At 42.1% G+C, this 20,607-nt stretch overlaps 1 protein-coding gene across 5 annotated transcripts in view; it reads left to right on the plus strand.

Moving 5' to 3' along the window:
• ERG (ETS transcription factor ERG) overlaps nucleotides 1–20,607 on the plus strand; it is a 247,873-nt gene that overhangs the window by 194,337 nt on the left and 32,929 nt on the right. For all 5 annotated transcript variants that reach the window (XM_068270411.1, XM_068270412.1, XM_068270414.1 and 2 more), the window contains exons 2-3: nucleotides 12–229; nucleotides 9,719–9,870. In XM_068270411.1, coding sequence (XP_068126512.1) covers nucleotides 12–229; nucleotides 9,719–9,870 — 370 coding nt within the window. The remainder of the gene's footprint in view (nucleotides 1–11; nucleotides 230–9,718; nucleotides 9,871–20,607) is intronic.

The following is a 20,607-nucleotide window of genomic DNA, read 5'->3' on the forward strand; positions in this document are numbered from 1 at the left end:
TTTGTTTGCAGGAAGCGTTATCAGTGGTGAGTGAAGATCAGTCATTATTTGAGTGTGCCTACGGAACGCCACACCTCACCAAGTCTGAGATGACGGCTTCATCCTCCAGTGAATATGGGCAAACTTCAAAGATGAGTCCACGGGTTCCGCAGCAAGACTGGCTATCACAGCCTCCATCTAGAGTCACCATTAAGATGGAGTGTAACCCCACTCAAGTGAATGGATCCAGGTAAGGGAGAAGCGTCAACTAAGTGACTTTATTTTAGCCACTAATCTGTGACATAAGCATGAACTGACCAATCTCGGAGACCTCCTAGAATCAGTGCCATGCCTCTTCAAAACAAAGTTTCCGGCTGTCAACATTTGTTACTGTACAATTGCTCTGAGCCTCCAAAAGTCAGTTTGGCTCTCAAAGGCTCCAATACAGTACTTGCTGTCTCAGATTCTGTACCATGATTACGTCACATGGGTGTATTTTATTTCACATACCTAACATTTCAATGGGCCGTTGCTATAAAGCCCTAAGTCTATGCCCAACTTTATTAAGAGTTTGTGATTGCCCAAAGGACTCAAAGATCAACATTACATGGTTTTGGGTTTATAAAGTGGTCTAGTCAAGAGTTTCAATTCATGGTAGTGAACAGTAGATAGGATAGGGACAGTAGTCCCTGCAACCGCAGTGGAGGACAGAGCTGTGGGGGGACCCAACAGCTTACCCTCCACAGGGGTCCATCCTCTAGATCAGATGTTGTTGTGGCTAGTGTTGACATGTTTGGCTTCTTCGAATTCAGTACCTCGTTGAATTCTACCAATTAGAACCTGCATGCAGACAGCCTTTTAACTCACCCTTGTTGCCGCCTCTGCCCTCTGTGTCCATCTTGAATTCCAGCTCTCTAGTACTTCTACCTTCAAAGTCGGAACAAGGAAGTATTGAAGTGATGTGAAACATGATGTAGAGCGCAGCAGCCAAAGGACGATGGTTTAATGAGGGTGAGTTAACAAACCCTGCCACTGTTTACATGCAGGTTCTGATAGGAAGAATCCAGAATGAGGTTACAAACAGGGATGGTCGTAGACAGCCAACTTCGCTACGCTGGAACTACGCGTAGTTTTACGCAATTACGCTTCGCCAGCCTACGGTTTCAAAATCAAATATTTGCTTCGTATGCATTTCATAGGCTACGCGTTAAAATACGCAATTACGCGTAGTGCATAACGTAGTACATGCAGACGCTTATGCCATTATGCATAAAAATGTACGCATGAATTCCTCTGCAAATGCTTGCGCTAGTAACTCTTCTATGCGTACATTCCCCTTTCCAATGCGTAATTTTGTATGCATACAATCATACGCGGAAAAATAGACGCGAATAACGCATTCGTAGTTTACTTCGCATGAGAACTACGCATAGGGGCGTAAACTATGCGTAATGGTAATCCGCTACGTGTAAAATCGTAAGCGTCGTTTTGAGACTTCGCCTACGAACTACGATGCGTAGATGCGAACTACGATGCGTAAATTCGCACTGGCGTAGTCTCTGCTCATCCCTGGTTACAAATTAAAAGAACCCAAATACATCAACATTAGTTCTGGTCACACTTATTATGGATAAGGAATCACGACGGCTACACTTGTTACACGACCAATGGCTGGTGGACTTTCAAGCTGTGGGGTCAACATAGGGACATGGGGAAAAGGTTATGAATGTTGGGAGAGCCCCAACAACGTTTTTTATGGGTGGCACTAGGGGTAATTTATTGTACTAAAACTTTCTTTAAGGAGATAGGATGCTTGTGTTTGATTTCATCGGACAATTCAACTTGTAATTCTCTAACTAGTTGTACTTTTGGGAACATTTCTCACTTCAAATTAAGGTAGCTTTAGTAGGATACATTTCTGTGTTTCTGGAATAAAGGACTTGATGAATAAGAAAATTCACAGAAATACTTCTTCTCTTGGCCTCCACGGGAAACAGAAGTGAAGCACGATCACATGACACTGATCAGCCATCAGAATATCATATGAATTCTCCTCAAGGAAAATTTCTATAGAATTACCTGACCTTCTCTAGTGAGCAGGCTAATTTGTGGCAGGCTTGGGCATGCTCCAATGAAATTAGTGAAATACATTACCAGACATGTTAGAACCAGATGAATGCCATCCAGATATAGCATTAGAGGGACACTGGGAACATGCGCTAATGTGGCCCTAAAAACAATCTACCACATGGGTTGATTGTATTAAAGTTTAAAATGTTTGCTATATTTCAGGTTTTATTATTTTCAGATTCAAGGAGTTTGTTTTACTTAGGAGAGAAAACATAGCTGGTCCAGGAATGCTGTTTTGTGCTGTTGTTTCTTCCATACCTCCAGGGCTTCCTGGGCTAATTTAAAAATTAGTTTCAGAACACTTGTGGATTCATTGGATGCAGTTAAAAGACCAATGCTTTAGCAACTGCTGATGTAGTGGCCACTGATCTACTTGGCTTCCCACTTACGGTTCCCTTGAAGTAGCATGGACCAGCGCCTAATTCTTGATGCTTTACCCCAAAAAGATCTAGGCCCAGAAATCCCGCACTGATGAGCGATGCAACTCTCTGAACAACATACATGTTTGGACCTATAGTCAGCTACTAGGACTTGCAGCCTGCGAGAAATTGGATCCACACCTTTAGTAGCAAAAAAGTGTATGTATCGTGGAAACCAACCACCAAATGCAAGATGGCATCTTCTGTATGGAGGGCCTACTTCCGCCATGACCTAGTCAGCTAAAATATCCTGTTGAGAATCTACTTCAACTTTGAAGGCACAACAATCCCCCACAACCTACTGTATTTGACAGATTCCTATGGGGTGTGTGTGTGTGTGTGTGTGTGTGGGGGGGGGGGGGGGTTAAGTTCCTGCTTGTAAGGAGGGAAGATACCAAGCTCTATGGTTGAAAGAATGTTTTCAGGTGTCAATATTCCCTTCATGAGGACATGGAGGACTTCTAATGAATCAATATGCCTTTTGCATGGCTAGAAAATTAGGACAAAACAAATGGTCTGCCATTCACAAAATAAAGGCACAACATGCTTCTAACTGCTCTACTTGCGCCATCTGTTTCAGAAGTTCAACTCTTGCCTCATTTTAGCTGCCTACATTTCCCAACAGTGATATTTATTTTGTCAAGTCGCTGCTTAGCTGAAATATAAACACTGGAGTGGAAAAGGTGCTCTAAATTTGAATGTTTTCATACTTTGATCTGGGTTTAGTCGTTTTATTTAGCAGCGAGCACAGCTACATTCCTGCTCTTGGCACTCACATCTGACTTGATGTGGTGGTAAAGAAAGCAGATGGATCTGGCCTGTGCCAATCATCCCTGTCTAAATTAAGGTAAACAGTCTTAAGATGTGCTTGAAAAAAAAATGTTTTTCTATATGAAAACGGGCAATAAGTCAAGCTAAAAGCTGGGAGGAGGCGGCACGCTCTTTATAAATTCTAATGAATGTTTTGACGGCGAGTCAAGAGCAAAGCCTCATTCATCTTTCGTACAGAACTGACCTTTGCCGTTTCATAACGTTATGTATTTCTTATGTTTTTCATCTCTTCAGTTAGGAAGCACAATACTTTTACATTCTTTACGGTTTTGTGGCATTAGACACCTTTCTGCTGCTTTGAATTGAACCCTTTGTTCTTGCTGCATTCACTGCATTCAGATTTCATGAGTACCTGTATCATTTGTGTGTGAATCTTTGTTAAGAAATACCCGGTTAGCTTATGGTGACCCAGAAACACGAGGAGAGTATAAAGTGCTAAAATAGACCAAAAAGCCGTGTATTCAAAACAATGCTAATAGTAATTTTGCATTTTTAAAACAGAAGGCATTTGCAATAATTCAGCTTCAAGTGAGCAACTGTGGTTTCCCATAATGCATCACTCCGAAATATGCAAATAATTTCTTTATGTCTCAGGAAGCAAGGCACATATCTACAACCGTTGGTGTATAGTGAACCTACAGTATAGCTAATACATTTTACAGAGCAACATCAGTCAAGTTGAATGGATGTGGTTCTGTAAAAATGTTTGCTATGTTTTCACTATACATGTTTGCCTGGCTTTCAGGGCATACAGAAATGACGTGCACATTTGGGAATGATGCATCATGGGAAACCACAGTTTTCAATTAAAGATTAATTATTGCAAATACCTTCTGTTTTAAGAAGGCAAAATTACTTTAAGTATTTGTTAGAAACTGAGTCTCCAATTTAAAATAACCAGCAATGTCATTGTTTTAATTACATTACAGCTGTTTGTTTGTTCATATTTTCTTGCCTCTTTACTGTTTTGCCACCAAACTCTTATGGACCAATACACTGAAAAAAGAAACAATTAAAATCTGACAGAACCAATAGGTTTTGGAGTAGTCCATCTCCTCATGGGGGATTATCAGTTTTTTCCTTGTTTTTTAAAAAGCATATCCTGAACGGAAGCAGGAGATTTGGGCGCATGAGACAAGTGGACAAAAAGGGCGCCCCATTCACTCCCATTATAAATATCGTTTACCGGGCGCCGAACAGGGAAAAAAAGGCGCCGGAGATTATTAACGGTTTAACAAACGGCGCCCGGAGATTTTTAAGGATTTATAACTATGTTTGTGATGATTTAAGTTTACAAAATGAGCCCGTGACGAATAACGTTTATAAAGATACTAAATCACTATTTCTAAAACATTATTATCCACCCAAAAAAATTAATTACATTTTTTTATTTACATTTTTTATTTATTAATGTCTGTAAAACATTATTATCCATAGGGGGTCTTAGGTTTAGGCACCAACAGGGGGGTCTTAGGTTTAGGCACCAACAGGGGGGTCTTAGGTTTAGGCACCAACAGGGGGGGTCTTAGGTTTAGGCACCAACAGGGGGGTCTTAGGTTTAGGCACCAACTGGGGGGTCTTAAGTTTAGGCACCAACAGGGGGGTCTTAGGTTTAGGCACCAACTGGGGGGTCTTAGGTTTAGGCACCAACTGGGGGGTCTTAGGTTTAGGCACCAACAGAGGGGTCTTAGGTTTAGGCACCAACAGGGGGGTCTTAGGTTTAGGCACCAACAGGGGGGTCTTAGGTTTAGGCACCAACAGGGGGGTCTTAGGTTTAGGCACCAACTGGGGGGTCTTAGGTTTAGGCACCAACAGGAGGGTCTTAGGTTTAGGCACCAACAGGGGGGTCTTAGGTTTAGGCACCAACAGGGGGTCTAGGGGTTAGGGATAGGTACAGGGAGGGTTTTAACAAACGTAAATATAAGTTTCAGTTTACAAATAGGGAAGATTAACGTTTTAAGAATTGCCGATCTCATACACATTATTTAGTGATTTATAAATTCTTAAAACACTATTTCTAAACGAAATTCTACACAATATTTCAATAAACGATAATACTGTTTATCGTTTACACCACGCGCCCTTTTTTCCGACGCCCTTTTTTGATGTACGCATCCTGAACAACAGTTGAAAAGTCTAACTGCTAAAATAATGTGCAAGTGAGTAGGGAGGTTGTCTGGTTTCTTATTATTTTGACAGTTAACCATTTTCGGGCCGACATAGTAGCTGGATGACCCCTCCCCTCCTCCAATATAGATAGCTTGATGACCCTTCCCCACCTCCAGTGTAGATAGCCTGATGATTCCTTATCTGCCACCCCCTTTTACTATAGGCAGCCAGCTCCCCACCCATCCGCAGCAGCCACCAGTCACTCACCTCTCCGCTAACCTCCAGCGCAGAAGCTTCCTGTTCTCCTCCATCTCCATCAGCTGGCACTGTGCATCTGTCTCTCCAGCCAGCATCTCTCACATGTGACTTGCTGGAGAGACCGATGCCCAGCGGCGGCTGATGGAGATGGAGGGGAACAGGAAGAATCTATGCTGGAGGTGATGGTGAGCAGCTCTGCAATGCTGCCTGAGTGCGTAGCCACCTGCCGCAACACCAGCCTGCACAGAGAGCAGGGAGGCCATGGACCGGGTCTGGCAGCGCTGACTTTGCTATGCACAGGAGGCTGATAGGAAAATACTACGGTTGGGCACTCGCTCGATCTTGCTACACTGCAGCTTTTGCAACCTTGCAAATGCTGCAAATGTTTAGCCCGCTACCAACTTACCCATGCTCCTGTGGTGCCCTAGGCCATGACTTAAACCCAGCTTTGAGTTGGTGGTAATATGGGGATAATTCCAGTCTTAGAGGCAATAGCTAATTACATTTTTAAGCATGTATTCAATTAACACTTAACAAAAAAGAACACCCCAATCGGCTTGTGCTTTAAAAAGGCCAAGAAAAATCAGTTAACCATTTTCAAGCTACAGTATATTTTGTAGTGACGTTTAATGATCTGATACTTCACACAGACCTCTGTATGTTTCAGGACGGTTGGCGGTGCTGAAAGGGGCCCAACTAGTGATCTATGTTAGAAAGGTATCTAGATGCAACCTTACATTTTATTTGAGGTGACACCAACAAAAATATTTAGCTCAGAAGAAAGAGAATACTGTCTGTGCTATCAGGTTACTAGATCTCTGAAGGCTGGAAGTATTAAAGTCATAAGAGCAGCACTCCCTACACAAATAAGCTTGTCTTGACAGTTGACACATCCATAATGTACTGTTGTATATTTAGAAAGTAACTCTTCTGCTACTGCAGTGCACATTTTCTGCATAAGTTTACAGATGGAGCCCTGAAAGTGTGATCGTATGGGTAGGTAAATACTGTATATGGTCAACTTTTTAAAATGACCCTCTACAGGGACCTACATTTTATTTGTACTCTTTTATACCAAATATTGTTTCTTGTTGACTTTTAGGGGGGATTTCCCCCACATTCCATTTTTTTCAAAGCAATTATAGATTTTGGGTCATTGTGAGTCACAGAAGGTCTTTCAAGTCTAAACCAATATATATATTTTTGTTATCATTTTCATTTAAACAGATTTTTAATTCTCACACTTACAAATAAACAAAATACAAGTTTAAAAAACAACAGATTAGCATGTTATTTTGGTCAGGCCTTTGAATACATAATGCAGTATCAGTCATTTACCCTTCAAGATATAGTGTTAACACCAACAAAATGGCTCTCGTGCATTCTATAAAACTGCTAGTTAGCTTCTTCCCGAGGAAGTGAAGCTGTTTCACGAAATGTGTCAAGAAAAAAAAGGGGTTTGAGCAATTCATATAATGCCTTATTAAATGAGTGTTTCTCTTTCATGCAGTACAGTGCAAGTAGGAGGTGAAGATATGATACATCCCCCTGTGCAGAGAGAGCCCTCTTGTTGGTGGTTACCATTTATCTTGAAAGGTGGCCAACAGGTAGCTGATCTTAAACTAGCCCTTAATCTCAGTTCACCCTGAACAGATCAAAAACCAATCCTGTAAAAACTCCTTTCTCAGTTTCAAGCAGATCAGTTTGTTACATTTGGTCAGGTAAGGCTACCTGGCCACACTCCTCTTACCACAGCTGAGGTGCATTCACAATCAAGCAACCAGAGCACTCGGTGGCAGCACAATCTCTGTATTCCACAAGGTTCAGCACACTCAAAAGATATGTTGCAAAAATAGCCCACCCCCATGACCAGCACATGTGCAGATTCAACCAATAGAGAAACAAGGTCATGGGGGTGGGCAGTTATTGTCTCCTCCCAGTCTACCATTGGCATAAATTGTCACGAGGTCATGTGATTTGCACAGTGTCCTCAGTCTCCCATCAGGTCCTCTCCAGGAAAGGTCAGTGATTGGCTAGTTTGAATTTTATTGGTTTTCTATCATTGGCTGAATATGGGTTGTTAAGGAATGAGTGTGTAGGTTTACATTTGAGTGCACATTTTTCGGCTTGAGGATGGGCGGATGCCCAAAACAGCGCTAGGCCAGTGTCTGTCGTCACTATCTGCTGTATTGTGGACTTTGGACTCTATCACCTCATGGACTATCTATTCCAAGGCTACCAGCTGGCATTTTGATGGAATGTGAATGTCTATGATACCTATCTATTGCAGGTTGCTGGTCCTTGTCTGACACATGCTTTTTTATGGATTCTGTTTTTTTCTTTAAAAGAGCTATAATTTTTGCAACATATCTTTTGAGTGTGCTGATCCTTGTGGAATACAGAGTTTACATTTGGGCATCAGTTTTTCAATCAAGTGTTCTGCTCTGTTCCCTCTCACCACCCACTCAGTATACCTGTCGGCATCTATTCACTCTGGAATTATCGCAGACTACCCATACTTGCATTCCACTTGACAGAGCGGACACAACAGATCCGTCCTGAACCAACTGATGTGCATGGATCCTATTGCCTATAGTGAACCCGAGGGGAAAGTAATATGGAAGCTGCCATATTTGTTTCCTTTTAAACAATACGAGTTGCCTGGCAGCCCTGCTAATCTATTTGGCTGCAGTAGTGTCTGAAGTACACCAGAAACAAGCATACAGCTCTTGTCAGATCTGACAATAATGTCAGAAACACCTGATCATCTGCATGCTTGTTCAGGGTCTATGGCTGGATGTATTAGAGGCAGAGGATCAGCAGGACAGCCAGGTATTGCAACTGGTATTGCATAAAAGGAAATAAATATGGCAGCCTCCATATAACTCTCATGTCAGGTTCACTTCAACACAGCATCAGTTCCGGTCTGTTTCATCCTGCTAAATCAAACGTTTTTAAGGACAGTCTGAACCAAGCCTTATGCTATCCTTCACACTGAAGATTGCAACCAAAACCAACTTCTCAGAAATATGTTGGCTGTGATTACTGTTCAAGAAAATATTTTATTTTACTTTTAGAATGAGTAGAAAGGGAACTAAAACACTTTTTGAGTTTTTATAATTTTCTGCACCAATTATACAACAAGAACAACAAATAACATTTGTAAAGCGGTTTTCTCTTGTAGGACTCAAAGCGCATAAGCATGGCTCAGACCGTCGAGGTACAGAGGAAGATTTTATAAGTCAGAAAATGCCAGGCTAAACAGGTGGCTTTTCAGTCTGGATTTGAATAGCTCCAGGGATGGTGGTGTCTTTACTGGGTGTGGCAGGGAGTTCCAAAGAGTAGGGGCAGCATGACAGAAGGCTCTGTCTCCAGATTTTTTGAGGTGCACACCTTTTTTACAGAAAAGGTATAACTGCGTCATGCTTTTATTATCCCTTCATAACCCTTTTCTTTTTGTACCCAGAAACATATTGAGGCCATACAAGTCTTGGGTCCAATAAGTAAGGGGAATTTTTTTTTTACAAATCTGTATACAACTATTGGGCCACATGATGGTCAACTGGAAGTGTTAGGGTGGAATCTGGGCCAGGACACTGTCTGCAGGAAGTTTGTATGTTCTCCCCATGTATGAGTGGGCTTCCTCTGGGCATGCTGGATCCCACCCACATCCGAAAGACATACCGCTATGTTTACTGGTCCCCTCCCAAAACTGGCCTTACACGATATTAGGAGCACCTGACTAGGATTAGATTGTGAGCTCCTCTGAGGAACAATTGATGGCGACATGTCAATGGACTCTGTGAAGTACTACAGAAGATGTCAGTGCTAAATAACTACACAATCATAACAATAACAAGATAGTGGAACTTCTTAAAAATGATCACTATTACAAATGTTGAACAAATAAGTTTGAACGAATTACAGAAATTGCAACAGGATTGATTTATTATTTCTGGCAGTCACATAAAATGATTTGTTTCCTTCTTCAGAAATTCTCCGGATGATTGCAGCCTCTCTAAGGGCGGTAAAATGAGCGGTGGATCTGAGAACATAGGAATGAATTATGGCAGCTATATAGAGGAAAAGCACATCCCACCTCCCAATATGACAACCAATGAGCGGAGAGTCATTGTCCCAGCAGGTAAGAGCATGCTCTTCTATCTTTGCATAGCACATTTGGAGCTCTCGAGTGAGAAACAAAAACACTCTCCTTGCCCCTGTTGTATACAATACATGAAAAGTTAATGACATAGGGATGAGCACAAATTTTGCATAATCGTAATTTCACATCAAAATTCGCAAAACTGTCCTAGGAGAAAACTCCAGGGCCCATGGCCCATATGCAATTACAATTTTCTCCTGAGTTATCTCCTGGGAGATCATTTTCCTCTTTTCCTTAAAATGACTTTTTAGCATTTTACAATTGAAAAAAGAACCTCTAAGTTGTTAAAAAAAAAGTACTATCAAAATTATTTTGAATATTTTCTTTCTTGTTGGTGATTTAAAAGGAATTGTATTGACAAGATGTGAGAAATTTTCAGTTTTCTCCTAGCTGATATTTTTTAGAAATTTTGAATAAAATGCCTTTTAAACCACCAGCAAGCAAGCAAATACTAAAAATAATTTTGATAGTACTTTTTCACCTACTTTTTGATACTATTTCCATTGCAAAGAGCTAAAAAGTTATTTTAAACTAAAGATGAAAAATTATCTCCTAGATGAAAACTCAGGTGAAAAAGTGAATTGCATATGGCCCCTCTTATTTTAAAAAGAAGATGAACATTTATCTCCAGAGTTTTCTCCTCTTTCAAATATTTTTTTCAGTACTTTGTAATTGAAGGTGACAAAGTACTACTGAAAGTATTTTCTTGCTTGCTGTTGGTTTAAAAGGCATTTAAATGATAAGTTGTAAAAACATCACCTAGGAGAAAATGTAGGAGAAAACGTTAATTGCATATAGTCCCTGGACTGCATCTGAAGCATACATGACACTAAGGAGTTACTGGACTGTACACTTATTTGGGTTGTACACTTATTTTGGTTTATTAAAATACAAAACGGTCAGGTTCCCTTATAACAAGTATGGAGTTGAAGCCAATACTCCATAGAGAAAGCACTGAAGATAAAGAGTGCTAGAAAACAAACATGACTACACAGTCATACTGCATAATAAAGACAGAGGTGCTTAATGCAGACCAGGACTACTAATCCTATATACTCCTTTTACATTGCCTGAAGAAGTGGGGTCACGCCCGCGAAACGCATTTTGAAATCGTGGAGTGAATAAATAAATGTTCTTTGTGTTTTACCTTGAAACACACCTGTTTCTGAGTGTCCTTTGGAGTGGCCAGATATCTACGGCGACCACGTCCATGTTTTAAGAATTTTATTATATTATTTTAACCTTGTGGCGCCTCTGTTCACTTGCATTGATTACAGTTCCACCGTGGTGGAAGGGCGGAAAACGTCTTGCTTTTCTTCCTATCTACAGAGAGCGACTTCTTAATCCTGAGTGGGGACAGGCTCATTCTCCCCACCTGCTGTTACAGTGGTTGCCTGATGGGTAACCCGGGTTTCGGTAATTACCTTACATAACTCCTCCCTTGTGTCCATACATACTACATTATATTGGGCTCTCAGTGTCCCTGTGTTTTCTCCTTTTTTCATAGAGAAGCATGTCATTTTTTGATCAGCAAATAAATTTGCAAAGCTCTGATTTGCTGTAATCACTTCCTGCTTTAGCACATGATCATGACTAGCAAATCAGAGACTTACATATCTATCACCTGACCAAACTGATTACATGCCATGTGTTCTCCTAGACATGACAATTACTATTTGCTATGATAGGTGCTTTAGGAGCTTTTTCTTTTAGGGGACAGGCAAAAATGGCGCACAGCGCCAATAGTGTCAGAATGGCGCTGGCGCTGCACTTAAAACGATATTTATCGTTTTATATGTTAATTTTGTTTTGTAGTGATCGGGCTGGAGAGGCAGTGGGCTGGCAGCGGGGGTCGGGCTGGAGAGGCAGCGGGCTGGCAGCGGGGGTCGGGCTGGAGAGACAGCGGGGTGGAGGGAGGATTACGCAGCATGTGTATACATTACCTCGTCCCGGCCGGCGATCGCTCCTTCACTTCATAGCTTGCACGAGTCCTGCATCCAGCCAATCACCATGCGGAAACTGAAGCCGCATGGTGATTGGCTGGATGCAGGACTCGTGCAAGCTATGAAGTGAAGGAGCGATCGCCGGCCGGGACGAGGTAATGTATACACATGCTGCGTAATCCTCCCTCCACCCCGCTGTTTCTCCAGCCCGACCCCCGCTGCCTCTCCACCCTGACCCCGCTGCCTCTCCAGTTCGACCCCCGCTGCCAGCCCGCTGCCTCTCCATCCTGACCTCGCTGCGAGCCCGCTGTCTCTCCAGCCCGACCTCCACTGCCAGCCCGACCCCCTGGCACACCGTTCTGCTGTTTTATAAAACGCTATTTACCATTTTAATGTATTTACATTAAAACGGTAAATAGCGTTTTATAATCGGCAGAACGGTGCGCCATTATTTCCTCCGCGCCATTTTTTACTGTATGCTTTCTTTTAGACTGGGGTTCCTATTTAACATATCATGGTGAAATAATAACTTGGTTGGGCGGAGTGAATGAATCACTAAATCAGTTTTATCATCCACAAACATTACCGCATGACCAAAATTCCCATCTGAGTTCAAAGAGATTTCTCCTGATCAGAAACAAAAATATGATACGCTTTCTGCTTCTAACAATCTTTCCATACACAAAAGTCTGGCTGCAGACACAGGACACACTTCACAAATCCGTTATTATACAGGGTTCACTGCCACTTCACATGAAGGGCCACTCTCCATCCAAACAAAAGGAAAACCTCTTCTGAAGTAGCTAAAGAGTAACTGTCAGGCTGCAAAAGCTAATTTAAACCTCTATTCTCCTGTGTTAAACAGTTTAGAAGGAAGCCAAAAAGGCAATACTGAAGTTAAAAATCTCTCTTTGATGTTTGCTGAATAGCAATCCTCTTTATTCCCAAGTTCCTAAGGAGGCCGGCAGGCCACATAACAGATACTGCAGAGCATGCTGGGGCTGCTTCTTCTCCCTACTGCACTCCCTTGGTCCTCCCCTTCATTTCCCTATCCCGCCCTAAGGCTTCTTTCACAGTGGGAAGTTACAGGCTCATGTTACAGCAGCTTGTAACTCACAGCACTGAAAAATCAATGTGCTGTTCACAGTGCACATGTTCCGTTAGAGTATACTGCAGGAGTCCGCTATTGTTCCTAGCCACATGGCTAATAAATATTTACTGCACAGTAGTGTTGTCCGGATCATGAACGATTAGGATCTTTGATCCGGATCTTTTTTGTGAGTCGAATCATCCGAGATTCGGTTCACAGTGGATGTCTGGAAGAAACAGGAACTGCAGCTTCTCTCACTCTGCTGCAAATGATTCAAAGATTCGGTTCAAAGATCCGGATCTTTTCAATGATCCGATTGGAATCAGAGTGACAGACAATAGTTGGGAGTGTCTGAGGGCTGGAACTTGGGAGGGCTAAAGAATCATCAATCAGGAAGCAGGGTAAGGGAGGATATTACATCACAATTGGCTTCATACAAGACAGTCAAACATGGAACCTACCATGAGCTGTCAGGAGCATCAATCTCTGCAACTACTATATAAAAATTCTGTGAAATCCAAACGTGGACAGTGAAATGCATATGTAATGTAAGTACAGCTAATATTTAGCTACTGATATATGTGTGTTTTTTTTCTCTGAGACCCTATACCTAACAGCTCCTCTTTAAAGAGACACTGTAGTGACATATAGTAGAATGCAGTAATTTATTAAGGATACCCACCTTTACATGTATTATCCTGGTTTCAGACAGAAAAAACAGTACTCAAACATTCCGCAATGATGCATCTGCCAGCACTAAAGATGTCGCCACCTATGATACATTTCAGCCAGTGAGAGGAAAGATTTTATAATGGCCGAAAGCTGACTAAATATTTTATAAATTAAAAAAGATGTGATGAGGCAAATGTGGTAGTGCCACTTCATCTCTACATAAGAAAAGCTTTCTCATCTTTCAGAAGGTGAACAGACATTATTCATGACTATAGGGCAGTAGGGAAGCCTATGATCAATGCTGAATGCAAGCCACTCCCACTCGGGGGGGGGTGTCTTCTATCAACTTTTAACTGCTGGTACTGCTTTCAGAAAGTATTGCAATACTGCGATTAGAATATTGGTAACGTGTTGCTATGCAATGGTTCCTTCCTCACGATGTAAGCACTGCTCCCTATGGCTCCTGAGCAAAACCCTTCTTATTCTGAGTACGAGTGACGGTGACGCCCGATCAACCACAGAGCTGGTTGTTTCCCGCCTTATCCCCACCCCCTTCATAACAAGAGATGCATTGCTAGCCTGTAGGTTAGGAATCCATCTGTACAGCACTCATCGCCGAACTGTCACTCAGGCTAGATTTCCACTTGTGCGAAAACAGGTGGATTACCTGCCACGGATTAGGATAAGATTTGGCAGCCTATAGAAGTTAATTAAGAGCATCTGAATCTGCGGGCGGGGAAAATTCTGACGGCCTGCAGCATAATCTCGCGTAACTTGTCTAAATCCCATAGCTGTGCATAGCGCGGCTAGAGGGATTCGGCTGCGAGACACTTGACAGCTGTGCTCGGCATCGCATCTCGCAAAACGCATGCCGAGCACAGTGGAAACGTACCCTTACGGTCATTCAGTCCTGATGCCTGCTGGCATTAGTAATATTGGATGTGTTCACACCTTTACAATCTCCATCAATTTTTTTTATTGTCTCCAAGCTCCGCCTTAGGAGATCTTTCCCCCAAGACCCAGTGACAAGAATTCTGAGTAAAGGAAGTGAGGAGAAATCAAGCATCAAACGACTTTAAAAATTAGAGCATTGTATTGTTGTACTGCATGTTACACTAGCTGTGCACTGCCCGCTTCTTTCCTGTATGTTATGTGCAGCTACGTGTGGTGTTGGAAATAAGAGTAGAACTGTACAGTTCTGCTGTCAATGTGAAAGATACTAATTATGTTCAGTAAACGGATGCAGAATAACTGTAACTAGGTTTATTAACAAGATTTAGCAACTCTCAACATAAAGCAGTGGATTTTTATCCATATCTCCAGCCAGGCAGAAACAGGAACCAATGATCCCTAACAGTCTAGATAATCTTATGCCTTAAACAAGTATAACAGTGCCATCTACAGGCCAGAAGTATGAACAGGACACTGTAGCTTCATGAATCAGGGCCCAGGTTCCTAATAAAAAGATTTATTTCACATCCTGGCCTAATGATGGGATCATTAAGTGCAGTTAATGAGGGAAAATCTTAACGAGGTAACCATAAATTTGAATAGAATATTCTGGCCCATATGCAATTCACTTTTTCTAATTAGTTTTCTCCTTGGTGATATTTTCATACCTTATTATTAAAATGCCTTTTAACCCTTTAGCAGCCAATTTATTTAGAGGCTTGCAAGTGCTCCAGGCCAATTTATTTTAGCATCGTTTTTTTATTTCTTATTTGTTACACTTTATTGCAACTAAATAATACTGTTGTAATGTGTATTTATGGCCACTTGTCACTAGAGGGCAGTGGGAGACAATAACGGAGGACTTCTGCTTTCAGTTTCTGTATTCTCTGCTAGCAGAGAGACATCAAAGCATTCCAAGAATTTACAGCACAACGAGTTCTGCCTACTGAGGTCTAAAGCAGTGCACTTATCCCAAACCAGATAACTCTATTGAAGCCACTAATGGGTTAAACCACCAGCAAGCAAGAAAATACTAACAATAATCGTGATAGTACATTTCACCTACTTATTCGTACTTTTTTTTAATTGTGAGGTGCTGAAAAGTTACTTAAAAAAGAAGATGAAACACTGGCCTCAATTCTGTTATGGTTTTCAAACAAATTAACTCATGTATGGTAATTAGCCTTGTGACGTAATGACATTTAGCAATTCTGGTAGGTTTTAGTCATGTTTTACCGCATACGGTAAATAATGAGGTAATTTGTGAGGTAATTAGCATTAATTAAAAAATAGCTATTCTCATGTAAATTAGGGAGTATATTAGTACATAATTTACCGATTAGTTTAAAGGGAATCTGTACTGTGAAAATCTTACATAAATAAACGTACCAGCCTGTTTGTTGTCTTCTCCTAGCCCCCTCTGTGACATTTTCGCCGCTCCTGCTGCTTCCCTGGTGATAAAATAACTGTTTTAGTCATTGTTTTTGTAAACAATGAAGATGGCTGCCAAACAGGAAATGCATCATCAGAGCAGGTGCCTGTTTGCAGAAGCTCCTCTCAAATGTGACTTGATTGCTGTAATGTTACTCCCACGTGTTGCCTTAGCTACTTGTCTGAGCTCTGCACTGATATCTCTGCACTCACAGCTGTTTGAAATGTCTCAGCTCCAAGAGCCTTGCAGAGACTCTGACTGTGAGCAGAGACATTGCCTGTGACTCATATACACACAGGAGAGCCTGCAGGCGGCATGCAGGGGGCGTGCATAACTTCTCCCTATCACAGCAGAGAAAGTGCATTCCTCTTTGTCTCGACAAGGCTTGACAAGAAAAGAAGAAAATTTTGTTACAGAGTCTCTTTAAGACCTGCCTGTACCTGGAGGTAAAGTAAATTTTGTATGCATTTTGCAGTTTTTAGTGGAGTTCCTATTGCTGTTTTAGTGGAGTCCCTATTCAGGCTGTGTAATAGAAAAGAACAGTAGGAATAATAAAACTCCAAATATTTATTGCATTTTTTTTTATAGAGGATGCCTATAAATATACTTTTTATAGGTTGCTACATAATCAAATACCCCCCCCCCCCCACACACACACACACACACACTCAAAGAAACATCTTCCAAAGACTATCCTGACGTATGGAAGACAATTAAAGACTAGTATTATTTATTTACTGCATGCTTACCGCTGAAATACCGCACGTTTTACCGCATGGTTGGAAATGCAGAAAAATCTTTTAGAATTGCTAAAAATAGAGGAACATACCACATGAGATATTTTACCTACAAAAAATATTTACCTCACATAGCTACCAGAATTGAGACCATTATCTCCCTGGAGAAACTCAGGAGAAAATGTTACATATGGGCCTCTGTCTGGAATTATACTCTACTGCAGAGGTTAATGATACTCCTAAGAGAGCCCTGCTATGAAATGTGTTTCAGCAGCTTGTTAGAGTATTTGTTATTCTGAGGCTGGAAGTTAGACATGCAGTGATAGATGGTCTGGACTCTGGTGTAGCCAGGCAGCCTTCTGACATCCAGGTGTTTTTAGCTTTTAGTACTTGACAGAGTAGATGTGCTTGGTCAGCACAGGACGGGATAACCAGCAAAGCCAAGCACATACTTTCCTAAATAGCTAATTGTCCGGACTGTCTTTAAAGTTTCTGGGCTGTGTAAATATGTGGCACTAATCATTTCAAGGCAGAGGAAAAATATTAGGATCCTGGCAGATGCAGATGTAAATCTGAAACGTAAGCACTCTGAATAGTTGCATTAACTTTCTGAAACATAAATGGGAATATAGGAAAATACCTCTATCCATACATATACCAAAAAATAAAACTGGGACTAACTAGAGAAGGAATGTGAGAAGCAGTAGAGGTGTATTGGGTGTAATGTGCCTGCAGTGCACAGTATGCTGTAATGATGTATACAAACACTGTATAAATTACATACCCCCCAAGTTTTTGAGTTGCAAAAAAGGGACATTTCAAGACACGCCCCTGCCACACCTCTAGCCACACCCCTAGTCACTCATATCACAAGGAATTCAAAAGCAAAAGATGCCACTTTGTCATTTAAACCACACTAGACCTGTCTATCATTATTAGTTTTATTTCATACTTACATTTAAAAGTAAGAAATATATTAATTGAAAGGATGAGAATAACGTTGAGTCTATTTAAAACATATTTTAGAAGAGAAATACATTTATTCACATATATGTTAACTGTTACTCCAAATAAGGGACATTTGGGAGCTATGTACAGTGTATTATACACACTACATCCCTATTGCTGCACGTTTTACATTGTTAGTGGAGTGAAGCAGACACTCACTAGGGAAAGTTGCTCACATGAAACCATTTTTCGCACTACAGGTACACTTTAATAGTAAATAGAGTGGGGCCGAACCTCCGATTTTAGGTTCGCGAACCGGGTTCGCGAACTTCCACGTAAGGTTCGGTTCGCGTAAAAGTTCGCGAACCGCAATAGACTTCAATGGGGATGCGAACTTTGAAAAAAAAAAATTATGCTGGCCACAAAAGTGATGGAAAAGATGTTTCAAGGGGTCTAACACCTGGACCCCCAGGTGGAGGAGTGGGATACATGCCAAAAGTCCCCGGGAAAAATCTGGATTTGACGCAAAGCAGCGTTTTAAGGGCAGAAATCACATTGAATGCTAAATGACAGGCCTAAAGTGCTTTAAAACATCTTGCATGTGTATACATCAATCAGGTAGTGTAATTAAGGAACTGCTTCACACTGACACACCAAACTCACCGTGTAACGCACCGCAAACAGCTGTTTGTGTAGTGACGGCTGTGCTGGACTGGTGCGCACCATGGCGAGAGTGCAGGTTTTGGTGGCTTTACAGCCCATATGGTCACCTGGCTGATGAACAGAACAGGTATGCAGTGGCGGGTTCACTGAACAGAACAGGTATGCAGTGGTGGGTTCACAGAACAGGTATGCAGTGGTAGGTTCACTGAACAGGTATACAGTGGCGGGTTCACTGAACACAACAGGTATGCAGTGGCGGGTTCACTGAACAGGAATACAGTGGCGGGTTCACTGAACAGAACAGGTATGCAGTGGCGGGTTCACTGAACAGGAATACAGTGGCGGGTTCACTGAACAGAACAGGTATGCAGTGGCGGGTTCACTGAACAGAACAGGTATGCAGTGGCGGGTTCACTGAACAGTACAGGTATGCAGTGGCAGGTTCACTGAACAGGTATGCAGTGGTGGGTTCACAGAACAGGTATGCAGTGGTGGATTCACTGAACAGGTATGCAGTGGTGAGTTCACAGAACAGGTATGCAGTGGTGGGTTCACAGAACAGGTATGCAGTGGCAGGTTCACTGAACAGGTATGCAGTGGTGGGTTCACAGAACAGGTATGCAGTGGTGGGTTCACAGAACAGGTATGCAGTGGCAGGTTCACTGAACAGGTATGCAGTGGTGGGTTCACTGAACAGGTATGCAGTGGTGGGTTCACTGAACAGGTATGCAGTGGTGGGTTCACAGTACAGGTATGCAGTGGCAGGTTCACTGAACAGGTATGCAGTGGTGGGTTCACAGAACAGGTATGCAGTGGCAGGTTCACTGAACAGGTATGCAGTGGTGGGTTCACAGAACAGGTATGCAGTGGTGGGTTCACTGAACAGGTTTGCAGTGGTGGGTTCACTGAACAGGTATGCAGTGGTGGGTTCACAGAACAGGTATGCAGTGGCAGGTTCACTGAACAGGTATGCAGTGGTGGGTTCACAGAACAGGTATGCAGTGGCAGGTTCACTGAACAGGTATGCAGTGGTGGGTTCACAGAACAGGTATGCAGTGGTGGGTTCACTGAACAGGTTTGCAGTGGTGGGTTCACAGTACAGGTATGCAGTGGTGGGTTCACAGAACAGGTATGCAGTGGCAGGTTCACTGAACAGGTATGCAGTGGTGGGTTCACAGTACAGGTATGCAGTGGTGGGTTCACAGAACAGGTATGCAGTGGCAGGTTCACTGAACAGGTATGCAGGTATCCAGTGGGCTCACTGAACAGAACAGGTATGGTGGGCTCGCTGAACAGAACAGGTATGCAGCCAGGAACAAGCTAAGCCTAACTAATCTTTCCCTATGAGAGACAGTCTGCAGCAGCTCGCCCTACTCTCACTAACGCAGGCACACGAGTGAGCGTAATGGCCGCCGCTGCCTGCCTTTTATTAGGGGGGGGAGTGGCTCCAGGGGCTAGTGTAGCCTAATTGGCTACACTGGGCCTGCTGACTGTGATGTAGAGGGTCAAAGTTGACCCTCATGGTGCATTATGGGGCAAACCGAACTTCCGCAAAAGTTCGCCTGCGGGACGCGAACGCGAACCACTGAAGTTCGCATGGAACCGTTCGCAGGCGAACCGTTCGGCCCAACTCTAATAGTAAATACTTATATACAATACAATAACATTTGTAATGCAGAAATATGTAGTCTGGTCTGAGTCTCTGTTGTTCTTACTGTGGGAGTCACATGATCACTGATTGACCCACCCACCAGTTAAATCTACAGAGATTGGGGAGAAAAGTATACCATCATTTGATAATCATATTTGACTCATGAAGGTTTTCTGTCCCCCACTTTGCTTGCTTCTGGGCACTGTTGATATTAACTTACCTCTCATTTCTGTCCCCCACTTTGCTTCTAGGCATTGTTGATAATAACTTGCCTCAAATATTGTATGAATTGGTGTTGTTCAATTTTGGCCTTAGTTTTAATTTTGTTTTTAAAAATGTTTTTATTTTTTTGTTTTAGTTTAAAGGAAAACATTAGACTTGTTATTAGACTTGGCTTTTAACAGAAATATTATGTGCAATTTTACATTTTATATTTTTGGTCCTTAGAAAGTTGAAAAGTGTAAAATGTACTCACTCTAGCCAATTGGCCAACTCACTCTATTTGAATAGTCCTGGAGAAACCTGGAGATATATGTGATTTTCAATAGCATTACAGCTCTGTATTCAAATATATGATGCCACTGCTATGTCCTGAAAAAGGGGTGTTCACTTAAAGTACCGTTGCTGTT

This window comes from Hyperolius riggenbachi, chromosome 2 (genome assembly GCF_040937935.1).
Source record: "Hyperolius riggenbachi isolate aHypRig1 chromosome 2, aHypRig1.pri, whole genome shotgun sequence".
Lineage (NCBI taxonomy): Eukaryota > Metazoa > Chordata > Amphibia > Anura > Hyperoliidae > Hyperolius > Hyperolius riggenbachi.